Source organism: Balaenoptera physalus (genome assembly GCF_965194825.1).
Source record: "Balaenoptera physalus genome assembly, chromosome: 7".
In the NCBI taxonomy this organism is placed as follows: domain Eukaryota; kingdom Metazoa; phylum Chordata; class Mammalia; order Artiodactyla; family Balaenopteridae; genus Balaenoptera; species Balaenoptera physalus.
In genome coordinates, this window is record NC_138886.1 from 37,560,843 (window position 1) to 37,585,669 (window position 24,827).

Consider the following 24,827-nt stretch of genomic DNA (forward strand, 5'->3'; position numbering starts at 1 on the left):
TTTGGAAAGCAAATATCAAAAGCCATTACTTTTTTCTTCGTAACATGGACAACAAAACAGCAGAGCTTGACAGTATCCTCCTGGTTCCTGTGGGAGATACAGAAGGTGCCAGTTTTCCATATCGTTGGGGGCAGCCCCCTCCCAGAAGTTGTAGGTCAAGTTTTAGGGAGCAGTCATAAGACATTAATTTAAAAAAATTTTTTTTAAATTTTATTTATTTTTTTGGCTGCGCTGGGTCTTTGTTGCTGTGCGTGGGCTCTCTCTAGCTGTGGCAAGTGGGGGCTACTCTTAGTCACAGTGCGCGGGCTTCTCGTGCTCTAGGGCATGTGGGCTTCAGTAGTTGTGGCACGTGGGCTCAGTAGTTCTGGCTGGCGGGCTCTAGAGCGCAGGCTCAGTAGTTGTGGTGCACGGGCTTAGTTGCTCCGTGGCATGTGGGATCTTCCCGGACCAGGGATTGGACCTGTGTCTCCTGCATTGGCAGGCGGATTCCTTACCACTGCACCACCAGGGAAGTCCCAACATTAATGCTTATCAGCAAGAAGGCATGGGTTAAAAAAAAGGTTGATAAACACTTATTTGGAGACCTGGAATGACCATATGAAATTCACTTTTTCAAGAATGATTCATTGGAGGAAAATCAATGGTATGCATTTGGTTCTTATTGGCTTTTTCAGATAATGTAATAAGAGTTTTGAATAAAGGCCAGCCAATTAGGAGGGTTACTCTGTAAGTGACCTGACACATTAATAGTGTATCGGCAAACTAACCACAAGCATATCCCAACACACTGCAGTCCTGCACAACCACTACTCTCTGTAAGGATACCAAGAATCACTATTAAGCTACTCAACTGTTAATGATGTCACTGCAGTGGATTTGGGGTTTATCCTCAAAGGAATTTCAATGAAGACTGAAGATAACATCCACCAGCAAAACAATCAAACAGACATAAAAACAAATAAAAAACTACTTTCTAGTCCTGACCACAGGATCTTGGAGTACTGCTATTCCCTTCAGTTTTCTAGGCCACTTTATGCCCATAAGGGCAGAAAACGTAGAGCAGAGCCATTAAAAAGAAGGCATCAAAATCCAAACAAGACCCCAAGTGATTTTCATCACATGGCTTTGATTTTGAGAGTAAACTGTGAGGACACAACAGAATTAGGCTTTAAGAGTGAGGCTAAAACCCCTTAATGCTTAATGGAGAGGGTTGAAACTATATGCAAAGACACCTTGATTAAAAGCAAGTATGCTGAAATATCCACGATGTGCACCTGGGGTGTTTGAGAAATTAACAAAATCAGTTCTAATTTCTAGAGAAACAAGTGGTCCTGATTAGTGAGGAGTAACAACAAATGCCTGGTGAGAAAAACCTGGCCTCTCCTGTGCTGGAAGGAGTCCTAGGAAGAAGAGTGAGTTAAAAGGAAATCAAGTTGCAAAGATGCCACAAATTATATCTAATGATTACTCCTTTGGCTGATGGGTGGAACTGGGGTTTTCTGCCTCCCTAACAAGGATGAAAGAGGGATAAAAAGACATTGTCCCAAGAATGATGTGACTGTCAGAGGATTTGTAGAACCTAGGGAAGGCTTGGAAAAAAACCTCATGGGAGCAGGAGCAGGTGGTGGTGAATAAGAGGGACATGAGGTAGAACAGGGCTGTCTGACTCTACGATCTGGAGGAAATGAAAACAGATGACAACCAGAGCCTTTCTTCAGAGAAGAGGAGTCTGTCTAAATGAATTTGTCAGGCAGTAAGACATACGTGGGCAGCTTGAAATGTGTGCGTGCAAGACACACCCATTCTCTGCAGAGCACATGCTTACAACGCAGTGGGATGATTTATAAGGGCAAAGTGGTGGGAGTAAGAGGAGGAGGGGTTGCTCCACAGCAGGAGCTGGTGGCAAAATAAGGAAAAGGAAGGCAGCTAGGGAACCTCTTCCAAAGCTCTCTATAAAGACTTCTGGCTGTGAGGAGCCTCTCAACAGGCAGGAGTCTCCTCATTGGGCGTGCTAAATGTAAAGCACATTTACTTGCTTTCATCTGATTCTTGGTATGGGAATGGCAGCTGTTTGAAAAAGGCTCAAAAGCAACTAAAAGTGATTGTCTGGAGGTTATGAAGGCTTCCCTAGGCAGGAACAAGGCAAAGAAAACTTCTGAGCTGGGAGACGGGGGAAAACAACCAGAGTGGGTTGAGCAGATGGAAAAAGGAATCCCAGTTTTTCACTGAGATTGAGAAGGAGAAAAATCTAGATTGTTCCCACTGCCTTCCACAGAGTATGTGTTCTATAAATCTTGGCTCAATGAATGTTGCAGAGATAACTAGGCAACGTAAAAAGTTTGAGATCATGGTGTCACTACCTTTTCTCTTCCTCAAAGTTGGCCAGAGAGACTGATCAGACCAAATCTTCAGAACTCAATTCTAGAAACTATACAGTCACCTGCTCATTTCATCCCATCTACTCTGCTTCCCCAGAGGGGACCCTATCTGCTGATTCAGGGCTAGCAGGGGTGAGAACAGGTAACCATACAGTAGTTATGGGTGATTTCTTTGACCACAGGAGAGAGCTACAGAATTTTAGAATTTGGCCAGTTTCCACAACCACAATTATAAAAAAAGAGAGACTAATACTACCAAAGTCAACAGTCCCCTGCATTTATGCTGTGTCCTGGGGGCACTGTGAACTGGCCCACAGGAGGGCAGCTGCCCTGAGGGCATGTGCAGTAAACTTAAAAGTGTTATCTCCTCCCTCCTGGGTTTGGGCTGGAGAAATTTAGCATGAGATGAGCAGCATCTGCAAATAAGGGTGAAAAATTTCAAGGTGGTTGACAATTGGCTCCAGGTATAGCATGTGCCTAAAAGGTTGTCTGAGAGCCTCAAGGAAGCCACATACCTAACACAGAAGGTGATTAGCCATAAGGGTATGGAAAACCAGCAGAACCAGGGTCTACAAAATGCAGAATGCACAGCACAGACCCTAAGTTCACTGTGCACATCAACATCAATCTAGAGACTTTAAAACAAAAATTATCAAAGAGTCCCCTTACCCTCTGCTCGTCTTTGAGGAATTCAAGCCCGAAATAGTCTGGATGATCTCCAGTATCTGGGTCCTGCTTTAGGAATCCATTGCCTCACCACAGTGCCCCCGGAGCCTGTTTCTAGTCAGCCATTCTGTTGCCTGGCAGTAGCCTATGGGCTACTTTTAGTTTTCATGTCTAAAGGGGTCTAACTGATACCTCCCTGTCTTCTTCCAGTCGCCTCTGTTTATCCAGTGCAGCGGCACTGGCTTCAGTCAGCCCAGGAAGACACAGTCACCCCTGACTGCACAGGACTCTTCCGGTATTTCCAAGGAGAAGAAGGGCTGAAGACTGAGTTAAAATGTCTTCCTGGACTCAGCTCAAGAGAATGAGGCGTGAGGGAGGTGCTGCTGTTGTTTAATATTTACTGAAAGCCCAAAAGCTCTAATAAACATGAGGACAAAATTATGGCATGATCTTTAGCCTCTAGGGGCCTGGGATGGGTCTTCGTGAGAAGCTACAGTGCAGGCTTCCCACAGAAGCAGAGCAACAGTTAAGGAATAGCACACCATCAGTGATTGGCTGGTGTGATTGCACTTAGCAAGCAGAGCTTTTCAGAAAGATGGAGAGACACTCCCTGTTCTCTGCTCTGGGGCCCTGAAGCACAGATGGGGCCCTGAAGCAGATTCGGCCCCTTTTAATGCACTCATTACACCTTAATTATCATGACTTATTTGTTGATTCTACAAATATTTGCTGAGTGCAGCCTACTATGTGTTAGGCACAAATTAGGCGCTTAGTAACTGTTGGTAGATTGAACAAATGGAACCTCACTCAGCCTGTGAGAAAGCAGTGTGAGTATGTGCGTGTGTAGGGGGCATAAGTGTAGGATTAAAAAAAAAAGTGTTGCTTGAGCTAAATTTTGAAATATGAGTGGGAGTTACCCCAGTGGATAGGAAAAAAAAGGCATTCCAGGAAGAGATAAAAGCACATGCCAAGGCATGGAGCTATACGGAAACTCCATCATGGCTTAGATGGTATGAAGCCAGCCGGGTGTTAGATACAAATAGGCAAAGAAACCTGCCTTCACATAAGAATTAGCCCAAAGAACTGGTTTGAGATAGTATGCTTAAACTATTTGTCTAGAAGGGAATATGTATTTAGATTTCAGGGAGGAAAGAAAACACAGAGAATTGGATTTTCTGAGGCCAGGTAGCAGGACAGCCCTGATAAGTCCCAGGGTTGACCAGTGAGTGCATTGCTTGGCCTTTGGACCCAACAGGAATCTCCTCTTCATAGCCTAAGAGCTAGTAGGTAGAGGCTGTAGTAAATTGGGGCTTTCCCTCTGGAGACCTGTAACCCTGATTAGGAGGCTCAAAAAACAAAACAAAACAAAATGAAACAAAACAAAAAAAAGGAGAGAAAACCAGCCAGCCAACCAACACACTGTTGTTTTAGTAAGAAGACCACAGTTAAGATGAAACATTTCTGAAAACCAAATGAGATCATGTAAGAGGGCTTGTAAATTGTCACATATTATCCAAATATAAGGTACTGTCATTATTATCATAGAGAGCCAAGAGTGGCCAGTTCATTCAAAGTATATGGGCGGAAGTAATTCTGGCAGGGCAATGGCACGGGGGCTAAGGATGTGGCTGCCAGAGGAGGCACAGAACAGCAGTGGTGCTTCAGTGATGCCTGGGAAAAGGCATAGTGTATGATGATTCCTATAGATACTCTGTAAAGCTGTACTTCTTTTTTCTTACTTTTTATAGTAAATGGTTAGAGAAATACAGACTGATCCTGTGTGAACACCTCAAGGGCAAGGAACTCTCATATTTATCTAGCATAGTGCCTGACAAGTGGGTAGCACTTCGTAAATGTATATGGGTCTCTGAGTGGATTGCTGGAAGGGGAGGAAGGATGAAGGGGGATGTTATAATAGAAAAAATAGTCATGTCTCCAGCTGGACACTGATGGTCTTGGTTTCTTGGTCAAAAGCTGGTAAGCATTTCTGTCAGAACTTGGTCATTAAGATTGAGGGGTTGGAGTGGATAATGATATTCCCATTAGAAATGAATAAAGCAATTTGGGAAATGAAGATAGCAGAAACCAAGAGCACTGCTGGAGAAAAGCATGTGGGACTGGAAGATAATAGATTCTGTAGCTAAAAAGAAAGGAAACTTTTTGTATAAATATGATCCACTTACGAACAGGTGTACTGGAAAAAATACAAGGGGTATGAGAAATGGGCAGGGGTAGGACCTACTATTTATGTGTTTGAGGAAGAGGAAGCATTGTCTAAAGATGGCACATGTAGGAGGAAGAAAACCATAAGAATGTGGTCAGAGATGATGAGGAAGATTAAAGGCTAAAAAATCCAGACTCATTTGTGTACACTCAAGTGAAATTGTGTGAGCCATGCTCTCCCCTTTTCTCTTTAGAGACAGCTTTTTTTTAAAAAGAAGATGAAGGCCACCTGGTGACATCCTTCATACCCACTGTGGAATGATTTGATTTGCAGACTCACGTTGTGATTAGAGGAGACAGTCAGTATTCTTAGGATTTTGTAATCTTAATGTTTACCCAATGCTGGACATCAAAGAAGTGATATCCAAGGTCCAATATTTGGGGAGCACCTGGAGCCATCTAGCAATTTTTCCAGGGTCATGAGTGGGTGTGATACCAAGAGCCCTCAGTAAAAAGACCAGTTTAGGAATAAAACCCAGTGACAAATCTCTGAATCGGAGCAAAGATCATATTTGCAGGCTTGCTCTGATTTTCTTAAAAAAGATATATATCCCTGTTTATTTTGGTGTGTTAAACTGATGAGAGGGGTTTGAACTGAAAGGGGATTATAAACAATTCTCTAATGGGGAGGTGCTTAACCAATATCAGCCTTTGTCAGAGTTTGTTCCACTGAGCTGTGCATGAGATGCCACACCCAGGTTTTTCTGTTTTCTCACAAGCCTGATCTCCCTTCTCACTATGTAACCCCAGGAGCCCAGGGAACCCACTTCTGTTAAGGGAGGATGTCACTAGGTTTGGCTATGTGGAAGGAGAAAGGAAGGAGAACAGGAAAACTCTTCCAGAATACTCTGGTGAATTCCACTGCTTAGCTCCCTCACCACTCCATTTTTGGACAAGAAACCAGAGTCTATCCTTGGTTCCAAATTCACACCCTTGGGATTCAGGTGGCATGAAAGCTACCACAGCCCAGGGGGTGAGATGAGGGTGCATCACTATGTCAGGCACAGACCCTTTGCATTCCCCAGACGATGGACTCCCAATAAACGTTCCTTGGCTCTGAGCCTTTCCTGCCCTCCTCCTCATCATGCAGAGGCACTGCTGGGCAAGTATCCTGAGTGGTATCTGTGGACCAATGTCTGCTAGTGCATGGAGTCAGATGGCCACAAAGACACTGTGGGTCATGCTTCCTAAAAGTGATCCTGTCTCTCTGTCCTCTCCCTCAAGGATTCTGCAAGCAGGGAGGGTAGTCTCAGAATACTCCATCCTCCGAAGGGTTCCACTAGATCCCCAGAGCAAGTCCTGTCAAAGACCACACCCAGAGGCCTCTCCCAGACCCAATTAAGTGCAGAGTCACCCAGAGGCATAATTACAGTAGGGTTGCCAGTGAAGGAAGCCACACCCTGAAATCTGGGGATTCAGTGGAAATCAGTTCCTGCAGCACACGCATCCCCAATTAAACTGTCTTCATCCACTTAATCATCACATTTACTGAGCGTATACTATTGCAAAGCCCTGTGCTTGGTATCTTAATGCAATTTATTAACAAACATTCTTGCTTCTGCCTCTCCTTGATACCCAAATAAACTTAGAAAAACAGATTTCATGATTCCATGCTTTGTGACCTTGGGCAAATTGCTAAACCTGAGTCTAAAGTGCCAAATGTTTAAAAGGGGATAATTTCATAAGGCTGTTGTAAGGACTCTGAGATGTTAAACATCCCTGGTTTAGTACTTGGCACACTGGTGCTCAATAATCCTACATATCCTTTCTTCCTTCGGTCAAAGGATTTTCTTTACAGGACCTGGCTGAGTCAGTTATTCTACCTGATTTTACTGCTTTCTTCCTGAGGGTCAAGCCCAGGGGCTTAAATCTCCTTTCTTTGCTTCAGAGGCCTCACTGGTCCTCCCCTCTCTTGCACCCTGTGTTCTGATATTAGTTCCTGCCTTCAGCTTGGAGCCAACTGGGCTACCACGGAGAATACAAATTCTAATAGGGTGGGGGACGAATGGACAAAGGCGCAGCCCCACAGGACCCCTGCCTCTCGACCACGCTGGAGGGATACAAGTTAGGAAACACTGAGCCCTGAAGGACGGCAAAGCCAAAGACCTTTGAGCACACGGGAAGTGACTCCTGGCCTGGATCCCAAGGCAGGATCCTCTCCTTCCAGTCAGAGGTTTCTTCCAGGCAGGTCTAGGGCACAGTCTCAGGTCCTCCTATATACACGGGTCCTCTGTGGGGTCCGTCCCGACGGTGCAGGCTCCTAAGGCTCCCCTATGTTCCCGAATGGTCTTCCACTGAGACAACACCAGAGACCACCCTTGCCCTCCCGTAGGTACACAGTCTCTCTGGGGATGGCGTCCTCCCCACTGGGCCTCCCCGTGGCAGCAAATGCCGAGAGAGCCCTGGGAATCTCCACTCGCACAGGGGTATTCCATGGGGGCGGCTCCGCACACCGCCTCCGGGACTCTCCCAAGGGGTAGAGGCAGGGACACTCGGGGTTCATCCACTTACACAGGGACCCCCTCGGGGCGGCTCCCACACAGCACCTCTGAGTCCGCTGTCCGCTGCCCGCAGACCCGCCCCTCACGGTGCCTGCCTGGTCCCCGCCGCCCCCGCTTACCGGGACTGTCAGGGTGCGGGATGCGGGTCCGGGGCTGGCGGACTCTACACCGCGGGCCCCGCGCAACCCATGGCCGCTCCGGAGTCGGCGTGCTGCGGCCGAGCGCCGGGAGCAGGCGGCGCGGGCGGAGCAGCAGGCTGCAGCGGCGGCGGCGCGCGCGCCCAAAGCATACCCACCCTCCCCGCCCCGCGCGGCTGCGGCGCGTGCGCCCGCGCGAGACGACCTCCGCGGTCCGGGGGGCGCGCACCCCGCCCCGCCCTCCCGCGCCTAGACGCGCGGCCTCCGCGCCTCAGTCGGCTACCGCGCGCGGGAATGAAGCGCCGAGGGACAGCGGGGGGGCGGCGGCTCCACACGGGCTCTGCGGCCCGCCCCGAGGAGCTGTGGGTCCGGGTGCCAGTGGGCGCCCCCCACCAGCTCCGGGCTCTGCAGCGCTGGGACTGCGGCAGCCCGGACGCCTACGGCAAGGTCAGTGCCCGCCCGGAGGAGGCGGCCCGGGAGAGGGCTCCGCGGGGAATGCCGCCGCTCCCGGTCCCGCCCGCGCCGTGGCGAAGCGGAAGCGTCCTGCCGCCCGCACCTGCCTAGAGAGGTGAGAATGATTCATCCAGCGGCCTCGGCCGGGCTCTGTCTCTCCTACCGAGGCCAGCTGCCCACTCAGGCCTCCGGGCCCGCGACCCTGGCATCAGGGCACTCACCTTCATAGTACCCCACGGCGGAGGGTCTAAATGAGCCTTCACAAAGTGCTTGGCTGGCCCAACTCTTTCTGTGCGCTGTTTTCTGGGATTATTGGCCTTTCATCTCCAGCAGAAAAGTAATGTACTTTAACCCAGTTTTTGCTGCAGTAACCTCATCACTCAGACTGAATAGCCAGCTTGTCAGGAGGCCAGCAGTTCTGAGAGATATAACCTGTATTACACCAAACTACATGCTCTGAGAGGGCAAGAAAAAGATCAAGTAATAAAGCACCTAGGAACTAATTATAAAGCAATAACTGAAGGTATGCAAATGATATGCCAAGAACTCTTTTTATTTAAATTAATTGTGTTTACATTTTAACCTACATTCATTTTCTTGTGCATTCGATCTCTGTGTCTCAAATACAATTCACGTCGTCATTTTTTGAACGTCTAGTATTTGTTTCACTCTGCTAAGTGCTGTAGGAGATAAAAAGAAAAAAAAAAAACAACTCATTTTGTTCTTAACATCATGAAACTTACCAATAGGGAATATAAGGTAAATGTAGTGCTACATATTACAATCACTTTTAAACAAAGTGTCAGGTATACTATTCTAAACACTTTAAATATTCAATATATTAAATCATTAATTTTTCACACCATCCCTTAGAGGGACTGTACTGTTAAGTTTCTGCCTTTTACTGGTGATGAAAATGAGGCACAAAGATATTAAACAACTTGCCTAAGGTCCCATAGCTAATATGTGGTGAAGGTAAGATTGAAATCCAGGTAGTCTGACATCAGACCCCAAGTTCCTAACCATTTTACTGTCCTGCTACTGAGAAAGAACTGGCTGCTTGCTAATCATTAATATATGGAATGCTAAAATTAGCACTTATTTCTCAGGAACCACTATCTTTTTTTTTTGCTTGGGAAAGTAACACAGAAGAGAAGACAGCTTTCTGTATAGTCTGGGGGCCCCAAACCTACTTTAGAATTACATTGTACCAACAATTTCACAGATAGGGTTCTCTGAACTGTTTTCAGTGTTTTATTTCTAGGCTGTTTGACAGGCTTATATGGAAGATGAGACTGTAATAATATCACCATAGAAATCTCTGTTGGTTAATTCCTTCCTTCATTTAAGAAAAAAGTGTGTTGTGCTGAGAACTAGAAGCGGTGCACATTAGAGTAAGACACAGTTCTTGCCCTCAAGGAGCCGTAATCTCACAGAAGAAACAGGTATTGACAGAGAACCATAATGTAAAACAGAAAATGAGTTGTGCTCAATAGAGGAATGAAATGTAATGGAAGTTCCAAGGAGTAGAGAGACAGATTACCTCATGAAGGGAGGTGCTTGGGTTAAGGAAAACACATAATTATCATTTAACTTATTCTTGATACTAAAGTATTACAAATAGTATAAAAATTTATCCAATTCTTTAATTTTTGAAAAATTACATGCAAAGTTCTTCGCATACTCAGAAAAGACAGCTTTTTGTTATGTTACAAGAATTGTTCAGAGTATGGAGAGGTTAGTAAGCACAAACATTTTGAAGATGGTTTACCTTATTTCCTCGAGTGGGGGGCACAGAATAGAGTGATGATGCACAAGATAAGATTTTCAAGGTCAAAGGAATAGCAAAAGAAAAGCAAGGTGGGCGTGAACAAGGTAGGCCTGGGGGCAGCCTGGATTCTGAACAGGGTCAAAGGTTGCTGGGCAGTAGCCTATACCACACAGAACTACTCTTGCAAGATAGAGACTGTGTTTTCAACTTTTTTTTTTTGGTGTGTGTGATATCTTTTAATTATGGCAAACATGCCACAAATATTCTGGGATGGTCTCAGTTCAGATATTTGATTCCATTATGCCCATAAATTCTTGTCAATAAGATTGACAAATAAGGTCATCATATTCATGTTAGTGTCTAGAAAGTAGAGATCACTGTATGTTCAACAGATGTTTAATAAATGAGGAGTTGGAAAAGTCAGGGAGGGGCTATTTGATAAGAAACTCTAAATTCTCAGATGCTTTAATGTGGTAGGTAATAGGGAGCCCCTACAAGTTTTTGAGCAAGGTAGTAGCATGTTAAAGCTACTACTTAACATACCCTAAGCATTTATTTATTTATTTTTATTTTTAAAATTGATTAATTTTTACTGGAGTATAGTTGCTTTATTTCACTGTTGTGTTAGTTTCTACTGTACAGCAAAGTATGGTGAAGAAGCTATACGTATACATATATCCCCTCTTTTTTGCATTTTCTTCCCATTTTGGTCACCACAGAGCATTGAGTAGAGTTCCTTGTATACAGTAGGTTCTCATTAGTTATCTATTTTTTACATAGTATCAATAGTGTATATATGTCATAACCTAAGCATTTAGAGGTATTATCTTTTAGATGAAGGACCGAGTGAGAATGCATATGATCTTTTGTCAGTAGTTTAAACAAAACTTTAAAATATAAACATGAGAATGAGGGTAATTTCTCCTAGGCTGTAGACAAAAACCTGTTGGGATATTAAAGAGACTGTGGGGGAAAAAGTAATGAGAATGCCACTGAACTCTTTTTGTCCTTTCCATATCCTGTTGGTGACCTCTAGTGGAAGAGGATTGGTGCATCCTTTTTGCTTATAATACACATTTCTTGGGGCACCTACCTAGCACACAGTTCCCCTTCGCTGTGAGTGGCTCCAGTGCACAGGGACAAATCCCAGCGACTTTCTCAGACTTAGGTAACTTGCCCACCGCCTACTGCCAGTTTTATCCAGAGGTAGACATCCAACTTAAACCGGTGCAATCATAGTCTCTCCCAGGAATCTGAAACTCAGAACCAAGCAGCAAAGAGCTTGGGAATTGCTAGACCTGAGTTAGTGAGAATGTGTTCTGAAGAGAACTTCCCACTGCTGCTGCTTAGACCCCAGATCTGTCTCAGTCCCTGCTCTTCCTGCATCTTGGATCTTCTTCTCTTCCTTCCGTCCCTTTTCCTTATGCTTTGGCCATCCAGTTGAGGGACATTAGGTCTGTTTCTAGTTTTTGGTGATTATGAATAAAGTCACTAGAAACATTTACATATATGTTTCTCTGTGATAAGTTTTCATTTCACTTTGGTAAACACCTACGAGTATGATGACTGGGTGGTATGGTAAGTGTATGTTTGACTTTATAAGGAAAGTGTTTTCCAAAATGGGTGTGTCATTTTACATTCCCATCAGCAATGCATGGGTGTTCTAGGTGCTCCACATCCTCTCCAGTACTTGGTATTATCAGTTTTTTGTTTTTAGACATTTTAATAAGTATATATTGGTATCTTACTGAGTTTTGTTGGATTTTTGTAGTGACTAATGATGTTGAACTTCTCTTTTCCTGTGCTTGTTTGCCATTCATTTAACATTTTTGGTGAAGTGTCTGTTCAAATCTTTTGCCTGTTTTTTAAAAAAATTGGCTTGTTTGTCTTCTTATCATTGAGTTTTGAGAGTTCTTTGTATATTCTTTTTTTAAAAATTAATTTATTTTATTTATTTTTATTTTTGGCTGTGTTTGGTCTTTGTTGCTGCACACGGGCTTTCTCTAGCTGCGGAAAGCGGGGGCTACTCTTCGTTGTGGTGTGCAGGCTTCTCATTGGGGTGCCTTCTCTTGTTGTGGAGCACGGGCTCTAGGTGCGTGGGCTTCAGTAGTTGCAGCATGTGGGCTCAGTAGTTGTGGCTTGTAGTCTCTAAAGTGCAGGCTCAGTAGTTGTGGCGCACGGGCTTAGTTGCTCCGCGGCATGTGGGATCTTCCCGGACCAGGGCTTGAACCAGTGTCCCCTGCATTGGCAGGCGGATTCTTAACCACTGCACCACCAGGGAAGCCCCTTCTTTATATATTCTGATACAAGTCCCTTTTTTTTTTAATGTTTATTGGAGTATAATTACTTTACCATGTCGTGTTAGTTTCTGCTGTATAACAAAGTGAATCAGCTATATGCATACGTATATCCCCATATCCCCTCCCTCTTGCGTCTCCCTCCCATCCTCCTTATCCCACCCCTCTAGATGTTCGCAAAGCACAGAGCTGATCTCCCTGTGCTATGCAGCTGCTTCCCACTATTCCCACTAGCTATCTGTTTTACATTTGGTAGTGTATATATGTCCATGCCACTCTCTCACTTTGTCCCAGCTTACCCTTCCGCCTCCCTGTGTCCTCAAGTCCATTCCCTACGTCTGTGTCTATTCCTGTCCTGCCACTAGGTTCATCAGAACCACTGTTTTTTTTTTTTTAAATTCCATATATATGTGTTAGCATACGGTATTTGTTTTTCTCTTTCTGACTTACTTCACTCTGTATGACAGACTCTAGGTCCATCCACCTCACTACAAATAACTCAATTTCGTTTCTTTCTATGGCTGAGTAATATTCCATTGTATATATGTGCCACATCTTCTTTATACATTAATCTGTCGATGGACACTTAGGTTGCTTCCATGTCCTGGCTACTGTAAATAGAGCTGCAATGAACATTGTGGTACATGACTCTTTTTTTTTTTTTTCACACACACACACTGTATTTTATTTTTACAAGAGATAAATAGACTGACACCAAGCATTGTACATGGATGACCACAACAAAAGCAACAATGATTGCAATTACCAAACACGAAACACACTCATACTATGTCAGAATATTGACATTCAGTCTGGTAATCCTCCACTGTAACAGCTCCTTTACTTTGCAGTGAAAATTGATTTGTATATTCTTTGCCTCTGAGTCCTTGTGGGATATTTTTTTTTTTTTCTCACACACTGTATTTTATTTTTACAAGAGATAAATAGACTGACACCAAGCATTGTACATGGATGACCACAACAAAAGCAACAATGATTGCAATTACCAAACATGAAACACACTCATACTATGTCATAATATTGACATTCAGTCCAGTAATCCTCCACTGTAACAGCTCCTTTACTTTGCAGTGAAAATTGATTTGTATATTCTTTGCCTCTGAGTCCTTGTGGGATTTTTTTTTTTTTTAATTCAGACAGAAAGTCACAAAAATTATACTCATCCTCATCAATTCACTCAGTCCCATGTAATTAATTTTTTTTTCATCTTGATCTTTTGTTAGCACTTTTATGAGTTCATCAGTTTTTCATTAGAGTTCTGAAAATGCTTATTCATTCAGTTCAGCAGTACAGTCAGTTACCAGAAACCTGTACTTGTCAGAGTCTTTTCCATGAATTTCTTGAAGATGAAACCCTTTTATAGGAACATATTTGCAAAAGCATCAGAGTACACCCAGAACTGTCTGTAAATGACAAAAGACTTAAAAATGACCACGGTTAAAGATTTGATGAAAGTTCATAATAATGCAGTTGACAAGAAAATTAGTTCTTTCTGAGATATACATTTTAAAGTAATAACTAGGATTATGACTTATAACATTATACCAGAACATATAAGATTTTTAGAAATTTCATGTAATGTCTGAAACTTTTATATTAACATATTTCCATACAAATAACCCAATGAAAGTTTAGTATTAGTTGTTTTGTTTGTTTGTTTTTTTATACTGCAGGTTCTTATTAGTCATCAGTTTTATACACATCAGTGTATACATGTCAATCCCAGTCGCCCAATTCAGCACACCACCATCCCCACCCCACTGCAGTTTTCCCCCCTTGGTGTCCATATGTCTGTTCTCTACATCTGTGTCTCAACTTCTGCCCTGCAAACCAGCTCATCTGTACCATTTTTCTAGGTTCCACATACATGTGTTAATATACGATATTTGTTTTTCTCTTTCTGACTTACTTCACTCTGTATGACAGTCTCTAGATCCATCCACGTCTCAACAAATGACTCAATTTTGTTCCTTTTTATGGCTGAGTAATATTCCATTGTATATATGTACCACAACTTCTTTATCCATTCGTCTGTCGATGGGCATTTAGGTTGCTTCCATGACCTGGCTATTGTAAATAGTGCTGCAATGAACATTGGGGTGCATGTGTCTTTTTGAATTACGGTTTTCTCTGGGTATATGCCCAGTAGTGGGATTGCTGGGTCATATGGTAATTCTATTTTTAGTTTTTTAAGGAACCTCCATATTGTTCTCCATAGTGGCTGTATCAGTTTACATTCCCATCAACAGTGCAAGAGGGTTCCCTTTTCTCCACACCCTCTCCAGCATTTGTTGTTTGTAGATTTTCTGATGATGCCCATTCTAACTGGTGTGAGGTGATACCTCATTGTAGTTTTGATTTGCATTTCTCTAATAATTAGTGATGTTGAGCATCTTTTCATGTGCTTCGTGGCCATCTGTATGTCTTCTCTGGAGAAATGTCTATTTAGGTCTTCGGCCCATTTTTGGATTGGGTTGTTTGTTTCTTTAATATTGAGCTGAATGAGCTGTTTATATATTTTGGAGATTAATCCTTTGTCCATTGATTGGTTTGCAAATATTTTCTCCCATTCTGAGGGTTGTCTTTTTGTCTTGTTTATGGTTTCCTTAGCTGTGCAAAAGCTTTGAAGTTTTATTAGGTCCCATTTGTTTATTTTTGTTTTTATTTCCATTACTCTAGGAGGTGGATCAAAAAAGATCTTGCTGTGATTTATGTCAAAGAGTGTTCTTCCTATGTTTTCCTCTAAGAGTTTTATAGTGTCCAGTCTTACATTTATTTCTCTAATCCATTTTGAGTTTATTTTTGTGTATGGTGTTAGGGAGTATTCTAATTTCATTCTTTTACATGTAGCTGTCCAGTTTTCCCAGCACCACTTATTGAAGAGACTGTCTTTTCTCCATTGTATATCTTTGCCTCCTTTGTCATAGATTAGTTGACCATAGGTGCGTGGGTTTATCTCTGGGTTTTCTATCCTGTTCCATTGATCTATGTTTCTGTTTTTGTGCCAGTACCATATTGTCTTGATTACTGTAGCTTTGTAGTATAGTCTGAAGTCAGGGAGTCTGATTCCTCCAGCTCCGTTTTTTTCCCTCAAGACTGCTTTGGCTATTTGGGGTCTTTTGTGTCTCCATACAAATTTTAAGGTGATTTGTTCTAGCTCCGTAAAAAATGCCATTGGTAATTTGATAGGGATTGCATTGAATCTGTAGATTGCTTTGGGTAGTATAGTCATTTTCACAATGTTGATTCTTCCAATCCAAGAACATGGTATATCTCTCCATCTGTTGGTATCATCTTTAATTTCTTTCATCAGTGTCTTATAGTTTTCTGCATACAGGTCTTTTGTCTCCCTAGGTAGGTTTATTCCTAGGTATTTTATTCTTTTTGTTGCAATGGTAAATGGGAGTGTTTCCATAATTTCTCTTTCAGAATTTTCATCATTAGTGTATAGGAATGCAAGAGATTTCTGTGCATTAATTTTGTATCCTGCAACTTTACCATATTCATTAATTAGCTCTAGCAGTTTTCTGGTGGCAGTTTTAGGATTCTCTATGTATAGTATCATGTCATCTGCAAACAGTGACAGTTTTACGTCTTCTTTTCCAATTTGTATTCCTTTTATTTCTTTTTCTTCTCTGATTGCCGTGGCTAGGACTTCCAAAACTATGTTGAATAATAGTGGTGAGAGTGGACATCCTTGTCTCGTTCCTGATCTTAGAGGAAATGGTTTCAGTTTTTCACCATTGAGAATGATGTTTGCTGTGGGTTTGTCATATATGGCCTTTATTATGTTGAGGTAGGTTCCCTCTATGCTGACTTTCTGGAGAGTTTTTATCATAAATGGGTGTTGAATTTTGTCAAAAGCTTTTTCTGCATCTATTGAGATGATCATATGGTTTTTATTCTTCAGTTTGTTAATATGGTGTATCACATTGCTTGATTTGCGTATATTGAAGAATCCTTGCATCCCTGGGATAAATCCCACTTGATCATGGTGTATGATCCTTTTAATGTGTTGTTGGATTCTGTTTGCTAGTATTTTGTTGAGGATATTTGCATCTATATTCATCAGTGATATTGGTCTGTAATTTTCTTTTTTGGTAGTGTCTTTGTCTGGTTTTGGTATCAGGGTGATACCAAAGGAGTGTTCCTTCCTCTGCAATTTTTTGGAAGAGTTTGAGAAGGATGGGTGTTTGCTCTTCTCTAAATGTTTGATAGAATTCACCTGTGAAGCCATCTGGTCCTGGAGTTTTGTTTGTTGGAAGATTTTTAATCACAGTTTCAGTTTCATTACTTGTGATTGGTCTGTTCATATTTTCTGTTTCTTCCTGGTTCAGTCTTGGAAGGTTATACCTTTCTAAGAATTTGTCCATTTCTTCCAGGTTGTCCATTTTATTGGCATAAAGTTGCTTGTAGTAGTTTCTTAGGATGCTTTGTATTTCTGTGGTGTCTGTTGTAACTTCTCCTTTTTCATTTCTGATTTTATTGATTCGAGTCCTCTCTCTCTTTTTCTTGATGAGTCTGGGTAATGGCTTATCAATTTTGTTTATCTTCTCAAAGAACCAGCTTTTAGTTTTATTGATCTTTGCTATTGTTTTCTTTGTTTCTATTTCATTTATTTCTGCTCTGATCTTTATGATTTCTTTCCTTCTGCTAACTTTGGGTTTTGTTTGTTCTTCTTTCTCTAGTTTCTTTAGGTGTAAGGTTAGATTGTTTACTTGAGATTTTTCTTGTTTCTTTAGGTAGGCTTGTATAGCTATAAACTTCCCTCTTAGAACTGCTTTTGCTGCATCCCATAGGTTTTGGGTCGTCGTGTTTTCATTGTCATTTGTCTCTAGGTATTTTTTGATTTCCTCTTTGATTTCTTCAGTGATCTCTTGGTTATTTAGTAACGTATTGTTTAGCCTCCATGTGTTTGTGTTTTTTACGTTTTTTTCCCTGTAATTCATTTCTAATCTCATAGTGTTGTGGTCAGAAAAGATGCTTGATATGATTTCAAGTTTCTTAAATTTACCAAGGCTTGATTTGTGACCCAAGATGTGATCTGTCCTGGAGAATGTTCCTGTGCACTTGAGAAGAAAGTGTAATCTGGTGTTTTTGGATGGAATGTCCTATAAACATCAATTAAGTCCATCTTGTTTAATGTATCATTTAAAGCTTGTGTTTCCTTATTTATTTTCATTTTGGATGATCTGTCCATTGGTGAAAGTGGGGTGTTAAAGTCTCCTACTATGATAGTGTTACTGTCGATTTCTCCTTTTATGGCTGTTAGCATTTGCCTTATGTATTGAGTTGCTCCTACGTTGGATGCATAAATATTTACAATTTTTATATCTTCTTCTTGTATTGATCCCTTGATTATTATGTAGTGTCCTTCTTTGTCTCTTGTAATAATCTTAATTTTAAAGTCTATTTCGTCTGAGATGAGAATTGCTACTCCAGCTTTCTTTTGATTTCCATTTGCATGGAATATCTTTTCCATCCCCTCACTTTCAGTCTGTATGTGTCCCTATGTCTGAAGTGGGTCTCTTGTAGACAGCATATATATGGGTCTTGTTTTTGTATCCATTCAGCCAGTCTATGTCTTTTGGTTGGAGCTTTTAATCCATTTACATTTAAGGTAGTTATCGATATGTGTGTTCCTATTACCATTTTCTTAATTGTTTTTGGTTTGTTATTGTAGGTCTTTTCCTTCTCTTGTGTTTCCTGACTAGAGAAGTTCCTCTAGCATTTGTTGTAAAGCTGGTTTGGTGGTGCTGAATCCTTTTAGCTTTTGCTTGTCTGTAAAGGTTTTAATTTCTCTGTCGAATCTGAATGAGATCCTTGCTGGGTAGTGTAATCTTGGTTATAGGTTTTTCCCTTTCATCACTTTAAATATGTCTTGCCACTCCCTTCTGGCTTCTAGAGTTTCTGCTGAAAGACCAGCTGTTAACCTTATGGGGATTCCCTTGTATGTTATTTGTTGTTTTTCCCTTGCTGCTTTTAATATTTTTTCTTTGTATGTAATTTTTGATAGTTTGATTAATATGTGTCTTGGCGTGTTTCTCCTTGGATGTATCCTGTATGGGACTCTCTGTGCTTCCTGGACTCGATTGACTATTTCCTTTCCCATATTGGGGAAGTTTTCAACTATAATCTCTTCAAATATTTTCTCAGTCCCTTTCTTTTTCTCTTCTTCTTCTGGTACCCCTATAATTCGAATATTTGTGCATTTAATGTTGTCCCAGAGGTCTCTAAGACTGTCCTCAATTCTCTTCATTCTTTTTTCTTTATTCTGCTCTGCAGTAGTTATTTCCACTATTTTATCTTCCAGGTCACTTATCTGTTCTTCTTCCTCAGTTATTCTGCTATTGATTCCTTCTAGAGAATTTTGCATTTCATTTATTGTGTTGTTCATCAGTGTTTGTTTGCTCTTTAGTTCTTCTAGGTCCTTGTTAAACATTTCTTGTATTTTCTCCATTCTATTTCCAAGATTTTAGATCATCTTTACTATCATTACTCTGAATTCTTTTTCAGGTAGACTGCCTATTTCCTCTTCATTTGTTTGGTTTGGTGGGTTTTTACCTTGCTCTTTCACCTGCTGTGTGTTTCTCTGTCTTCTCATTTTACTTAACTTACTGTGTTTGGGGTCTCCTTTTCGCACGCTGCAGGTTCGTAGTTCCCGTTGTTTTTGCTGTCTGCCCCCAGTGGCTAAGGTTGGTTCAATGGGTTGTGGAGGCTTCCTGGTGGAGGGGACTAGTGCCTGTGTTCTGGTGGATGAGGCTGGCTCTTGTCTTTGTGGTGGGCCGGACCACGTCTGGTGGTTTGTTTTTGGGTGTCTGTGACCTTATTATGATTTTAGGCAGCGTCTCTGCTAATGGGTGGGGTTGTATTCCTGTCTTGCTAGTTGTTTGGCATAGGGTGTCCAGCACTGTTGATTTCTGGTCGTTGAGTGGAGCTGGGTCTTAGCGTTTAGATAGACATCTCTGGGAGAGCTTTCGCCATTTGATATTACGTGGAGCTAGGAGGTCTCTGGTGGACCAATGTCCTGAACTCGGCTCTCCCACCTCAGAGTCACAGGCCTGACACCTGGGGAGCACCAAGACCCTGTTAGCCACACGGCTTAGAAGAAAAGGGAGGAAGGAAGGGAGGGAGGGAGGGAGGAAGTGAGGGAGCGAGGGAGGGAGGGAGGGAGCAAGGAAATAAAAAGAAAGTTATTAAAATAAAAAATAAAAATAATTATTAAAAATAAACAAATTAAAAAGTAATAAAAAAAAGAAAGAAGAGAGCAACCAAACCAAAAATCAAATCTACCAATGATAACAAGTGCTAAAAACTATACTAAAACAAACAAACAAAAAGGACAGACAGAACCCTAGGACAAATGGTAACAACTATACAGACAAACTCACACAAAGAAGCATACATGTACACACTCACAAAAAGAGAAAAAGGGAAAAAAAAATCTCTATATATAAAAAAAAAGGAAGAGAGCAACCAAATCAGTAAACAAATTTACCAATGAAAATAAATGCTAAATACTAAACTAAGATAAAGATTAAAACCAGAAACCAGTCAGTCGCTTACAGCAAACCCCAAGTCTACAGTTGCTCCCAAAGTCCACCGCCTCAATTTGGGATGATTCGTTGTCTATTCAGGTATTCCACAGATGCAGGGTACATCAAGTTGATTGTGGAGATTTAATCTGCTGCTCGTGAGGCTGCTGGGAGAGATTTCCCTTTCTCTTCTTTCTTCGCGCAGCTCCTGGGATTCAGCTTTGGATTTGGCCTCGCCTCTGCGTGTAGGTCACCTGGGGGCATCTGTTCTTCGCTCAAACAGGATGGGGTTAAAATAGCAGCTGATTAGGGGGCTCTGGCTCACTCAGGCTGGGGGGAGGGAGGGGTACGGAATGCGGGGTGAGCCTGTGGCGGCAGAGGCCGGCGTGATGTTGCAGCAGCCTGAGGCACGCCGTGTGTTCTCCCGGGGAAGTTGTCCCTGGATCACAGGTTCCCGGGAGGGGAGGTGTGGAGAGTGACCTGTGCTTGCACACAGGCTTCTTGGTGGCTGCAGCAGCAGCCTTAGCATCTCATGCCCGTCTCTGGGGTCCGCGCTGATAGCCGCGGCTTGTGCCCGTCTCTGGAGCTCGTTTAGGTGGTGCTCTGAATCCCCTCTCCTCGCGCACCTGAAACAATGGTCTCTTGCCTCTTAGGCAGTTCCAGACTTTTTCCCGGACTCCCCCCCGGCTAGCTGTGGTGCACTAGCCCCCTTCAGGCTATGTTCACGCAGCCAACCCCAGTCCCCTCCCTGGGATCCGACCTCTGAAGCCCGAGCCTCAGCTCCCAGCCCCCGCCCGCCCTGGCAGGTGAGCAGAGAAGCTTCTCAGGCTGGTGAGTGCTGGTCGGCACTGATCCTCTGTGTGGGAATCTCTCCGCTTTGCCCTCTGCACCCCTGTTGCTGTGCTCTCCTCCGTGGCTCTGAAGCTTCCCCTCCGCCACCCCCATCTCAGCCAGTGAAGGGACTTCCTAGTGTGTGGAAACTTTTCCTCCTTCACAGCTCCCTCCCCGAGGTGCAGGTCCTGTCCCTATTCTTTTGTCTCTGTTTTTTCTTTTTTCTTTTGCCCTACCCAGGTACTTGGGGAGTTTCTCGCCTTTTGGGAAGTCTGAGGTCTAATGCCAGCGTTCAGTAGGAGTTGTTCCACGTGTAGATGTATTTCTGATGTATTTGTGGGGGGGAAGGTGATCTCCACGTCTTACTCCTCTGCCATCTTGAAGGTCCGAGCTATAAAAAACTCTTAAAACTAAATAGTAAAAAAAAAAAAAGAAAGAAAGTGATGGCCAGTGTTGAGTGAAGTAGAAACGCTTGAGCTATCTTGGCAGATAGTAGAAGGCTGAGGAAAGTGGCCAAGGACGAATGACTATATTATGTGAGGATACAAAACATATCCATTGATTGTATTCCATGAGAGAGCTCAGGAAACACACCATTCACCAAGGCCATCAGGAAAGCACTGGTGAGAGTAGCACTAGCATCACAGTGGTGGCTCTCCTCTACAGGTCAGGGCTAATTGTAGGAGAGGTGGTCGCAGAGCTGAGTTCATAAATATCCATGGGGATGAGGAGCTTCATTGTAATAGAGGCCATAATAATTGTAATGACCTTCAGGGTCTGAGGGAACAGCCAAGGGACTTGAGCTGCATGGAGTTGTGGAGATGGTAATAGAGCATGATGTCCCCAGGAGAAAAATAGGTAGCAAAGCATGGCAGGTATATACTATGATGATTTCCCTAGTTCTTTTCCCAAAGGAACCTGTGGACGTTTACTTGGGTGATTGTATATTGGGAAAGGGAAGATACCCAGACAGTTTTAGGCCCACAGTCTGAGTTGACATTGATACCTGGAGACCCAAAGCATCAGCATAGTTCTAATAGAGTGGACCTCCAATAGGCCTACAGGGACCACATAATAAATGAAGTCCTTGCTCACGTCTGGCTCCAAGTGGGCCTGCTGGGTTTGTGGATACACTCAGTGGTCATTTCTCCTGTTCCTGATTGCATTGATATAGTTGCATGTTAGGGTAGCCCTCATGTTGGGTTCTTAGTCTGTGGGGTAAAAGGTGTAGTGAGGAAGGCCAAGTGGGAAGCTTTGAAATTGTTCCTTCATCTTCCTTCCTCTCCCAGCCACGATAGTAAATCGGAAACAATATCACATCCCTGGAGCACGACTGAAGACTATTGCTGGCTTAAACAATCAGTAGTCTTCATCATAGATCCTGTGCCAGATATGATCTAATTGCTAGAGTAGATCAATAAGGCTTCAGGTTCATGGTATATGGCCATTGATCTGACAAAAGCATTCTTTTCAGTTCCAATCAGAAAAGAGGGTCATAACAGTTTGTATTCATGAGGGATGGCCAACAATATTCTTTACATTTTGGCCTCAGGGCTATGTCAGCTTTCCTGCCCAGTCATAATATAGCTTGATGAGATCTGGACTGCTTGGGCATTCCACAGATCATCACACTGATCCATTTCATTGATGGCATGCTGATGTGCTCTAGAGGATGGGAGAAAAACCCTACAAAGATTCAGGAACCTGCCATTTCAGTGAAGTTTTTAGGATTCCAATGGTCAGGAGTATGTTGGGATAGCTCTCCAAAGTAAAAAACAAATCACTGCATCTTGTATCCCCTACCACAATGATGGAAGCACAGCACCAGTAGTCCTCTTTGGGTTTGGAAAGCAATATTTTCTACAACTAGGTTCATTGCTCTGGCTCACATAGAGTGACCGAAGGCTGCCAGCTTTGAGTGAGACCTAGAAAAGGAAAGTCTCTGCCAATAGGATCTGGAAGATCCTATGGTGTTGGAAGTGTCAGTGGTAGGAAATGATGCGGTATGGGCATATGTTAAGCTCCAGTGAGACAATCACTTTGCAGGCCCTTGGAATTCTGGCTCCTGCTGCCTCTGAATATTCAACCTGTCAGCAATAGAGACCAATGCTGAGCCCTTGATAGGGCACTTTTCCTTGAGGAGACCAACCAGCTACTTGGTGGCAAGTCAACTGCTTTGGGCCTCTCCCACAATGGCTGGGCCAGTGGTTCATCCTCACAGGAATATATGACTTATTTGGGGTATGGGTTTGCATTTCCTACCTGTAGTGGCTCAGCCAGCATCACTGTTTAGGGGCTTATGGAATGCCTGATCTATAGGCAGGGATTCTCACACAGCTTAGCATCCAAACATGGGAGCCTCTTCATAGTGAAGGAAGCGTGGAGTGGGCCCATGATCATAGGTCCACTGGTCATATCACATACTATACCAACCAGGGGCAGCTGGTCTCAAAAAATGTTGAATAGCCTTTTAAAGGCACAGCTAAAGTGCCAGTGTGTGTATGGGAAGAATACATGGCTCTGGGAAGCAAGGGGTACAAGCAGAAGTAACCCCACTTACCATTACTCACAATGACCCAGTGGGGGATTTTGTACTTCCTATCCCTGCACCTCTGAGCTTTGTAGAGTTGGAGGTTCTGATCTCTAAAGAAGGTGTACTCTTGCCAGGGGACACAGCAAGGATCCTACTGAACTATAAGCGATGGCTGCCACCAGGGCATTTTGGACTCCTGTGTCCAGGGACCAGCCTGAGAGAAGAGCCACCATATTGGCAGAAGTAATTGACCCTGATCAGCAGGAGAAGGTAAGGGTGTTTTTACCCAATGGGGACAGGGAGGGAATATGTGTGGAATCTCTGTGATGCAGTTGGGCATTTCCTGGTATTTCCTTGCCCTCTTGAATAGACACACGCAGCAACTCTAGTCTGAGAAGGATGTGGTTACCCACAGCATGATTACCTACTTCAGGAATGAAGGCTCAGGTCACACTACCAGGTGAATCAACAAGATCAGCCAAGGTGACAGATGACAGTGAGGGGAATTTAGAAAGGAGGAGGCAGAGTATGAGTACCAGTTGCAGGCCTGAGATCAGCAGCAGTGATGAGGACTGTAGTTTTTTCCACTCAGTGGGCCCTTCCTTAGGAAGAGAGGCCCCATGGAACCATGGAGGAGCTGCTCCCCAGGCCCCTGTGGAGAAGGAGATGTGTGCGGCCATGGGAATGTGCCTCTCAGATCTCCTACTGGGGGCAGCGTAGTTGATGCCCCACCTGCTCTGATCTACATACACCACCACATTTGCTCCGAGGCCACGGTTCCTGTGGTCTTTTTCCAGACAGTGGTGGTACACAGCAGGCCCATTCCTGTGAGACAGAGGACGCCTCTGACAGATGATTTTGGCCTGAGGATTCTACATCAGCTTTCAGATACTCTCTGAAAGCTTCATGGCATTCTAAGGCCCCTCCTACCTTCCTTCTTTGCCTCGCTCCTTCTCACGGGTTAGATGTGTGTCACTGTCTGGCAGATCTCAGCCTTCTCTAGCTTTCTCCCCATTTTTTTCCACAGGCATTTCTCCCAGTTTCTTGCAAGTCTAGTCTGATCTTGGTGTCTACTTCTTGGACCTGAACTGACACAGGTAGGTAGAAATTTACTCACTTTATAGATGAAGAAACTGTGCTTCAGGGAGGTTGAGTAACCTGCTCAAGGTTATATAACCAATAAGTGGCAGAGCCATGATTTAAATCCAGGATCATCTGGCTTCAAAGCCCATGTGCCTAGATTTTATATTTCTGTTTTCCTGCTTCTGCAGTTTCTGTTAGCTTCATTCTCCCCCAGTCTCCTGGAAAGGCTTTTTTAAAAAAAAATTATTTATTTATTTATTTATGGCTGTGTTGGGTCTTCATTTCTGTGCGAGGGCTTTCTCTAGTTGCGGCAAGTGGGGGCCACTCTTCATCGCGGTGCGCGGGCCTCTCACTGTCGCGGCCTCTCTTGTTGCGGAGCACAGGCTCCAGACGCGCAG

The 24,827-nt window shown here is 43.3% G+C and overlaps 1 protein-coding gene and 1 long non-coding RNA gene across 5 annotated transcripts in view; both read left to right on the top strand.

Annotated features, from left to right (window-relative positions):
- LOC309663854 (uncharacterized protein) overlaps positions 1 to 7,718 on the top strand; it is a 66,668-nt gene extending 58,950 nt beyond the window's left edge. For all 4 annotated transcript variants that reach the window (XR_014265496.1, XM_082468471.1, XM_082468472.1 and 1 more), the window contains one exon: positions 3,255 to 7,718. Coding sequence is in view for 3 of the 4 variants with exons in the window: in XM_082468471.1 (XP_082324597.1) it covers positions 3,255 to 3,365 (111 nt within the window). In the remaining variant the exon portion in view is untranslated. The remainder of the gene's footprint in view (positions 1 to 3,254) is intronic.
- A 441-nt stretch (positions 7,719 to 8,159) lies between these two features.
- LOC309663859 overlaps positions 8,160 to 24,827 on the top strand; it is a 134,206-nt gene continuing 117,538 nt past the window's right edge. Inside the window, exons 1-3 of the long non-coding RNA XR_014265501.1 lie at positions 8,160 to 8,473; positions 23,481 to 23,616; positions 24,374 to 24,443. This is a non-coding gene — a long non-coding RNA (uncharacterized lncRNA). The remainder of the gene's footprint in view (positions 8,474 to 23,480; positions 23,617 to 24,373; positions 24,444 to 24,827) is intronic.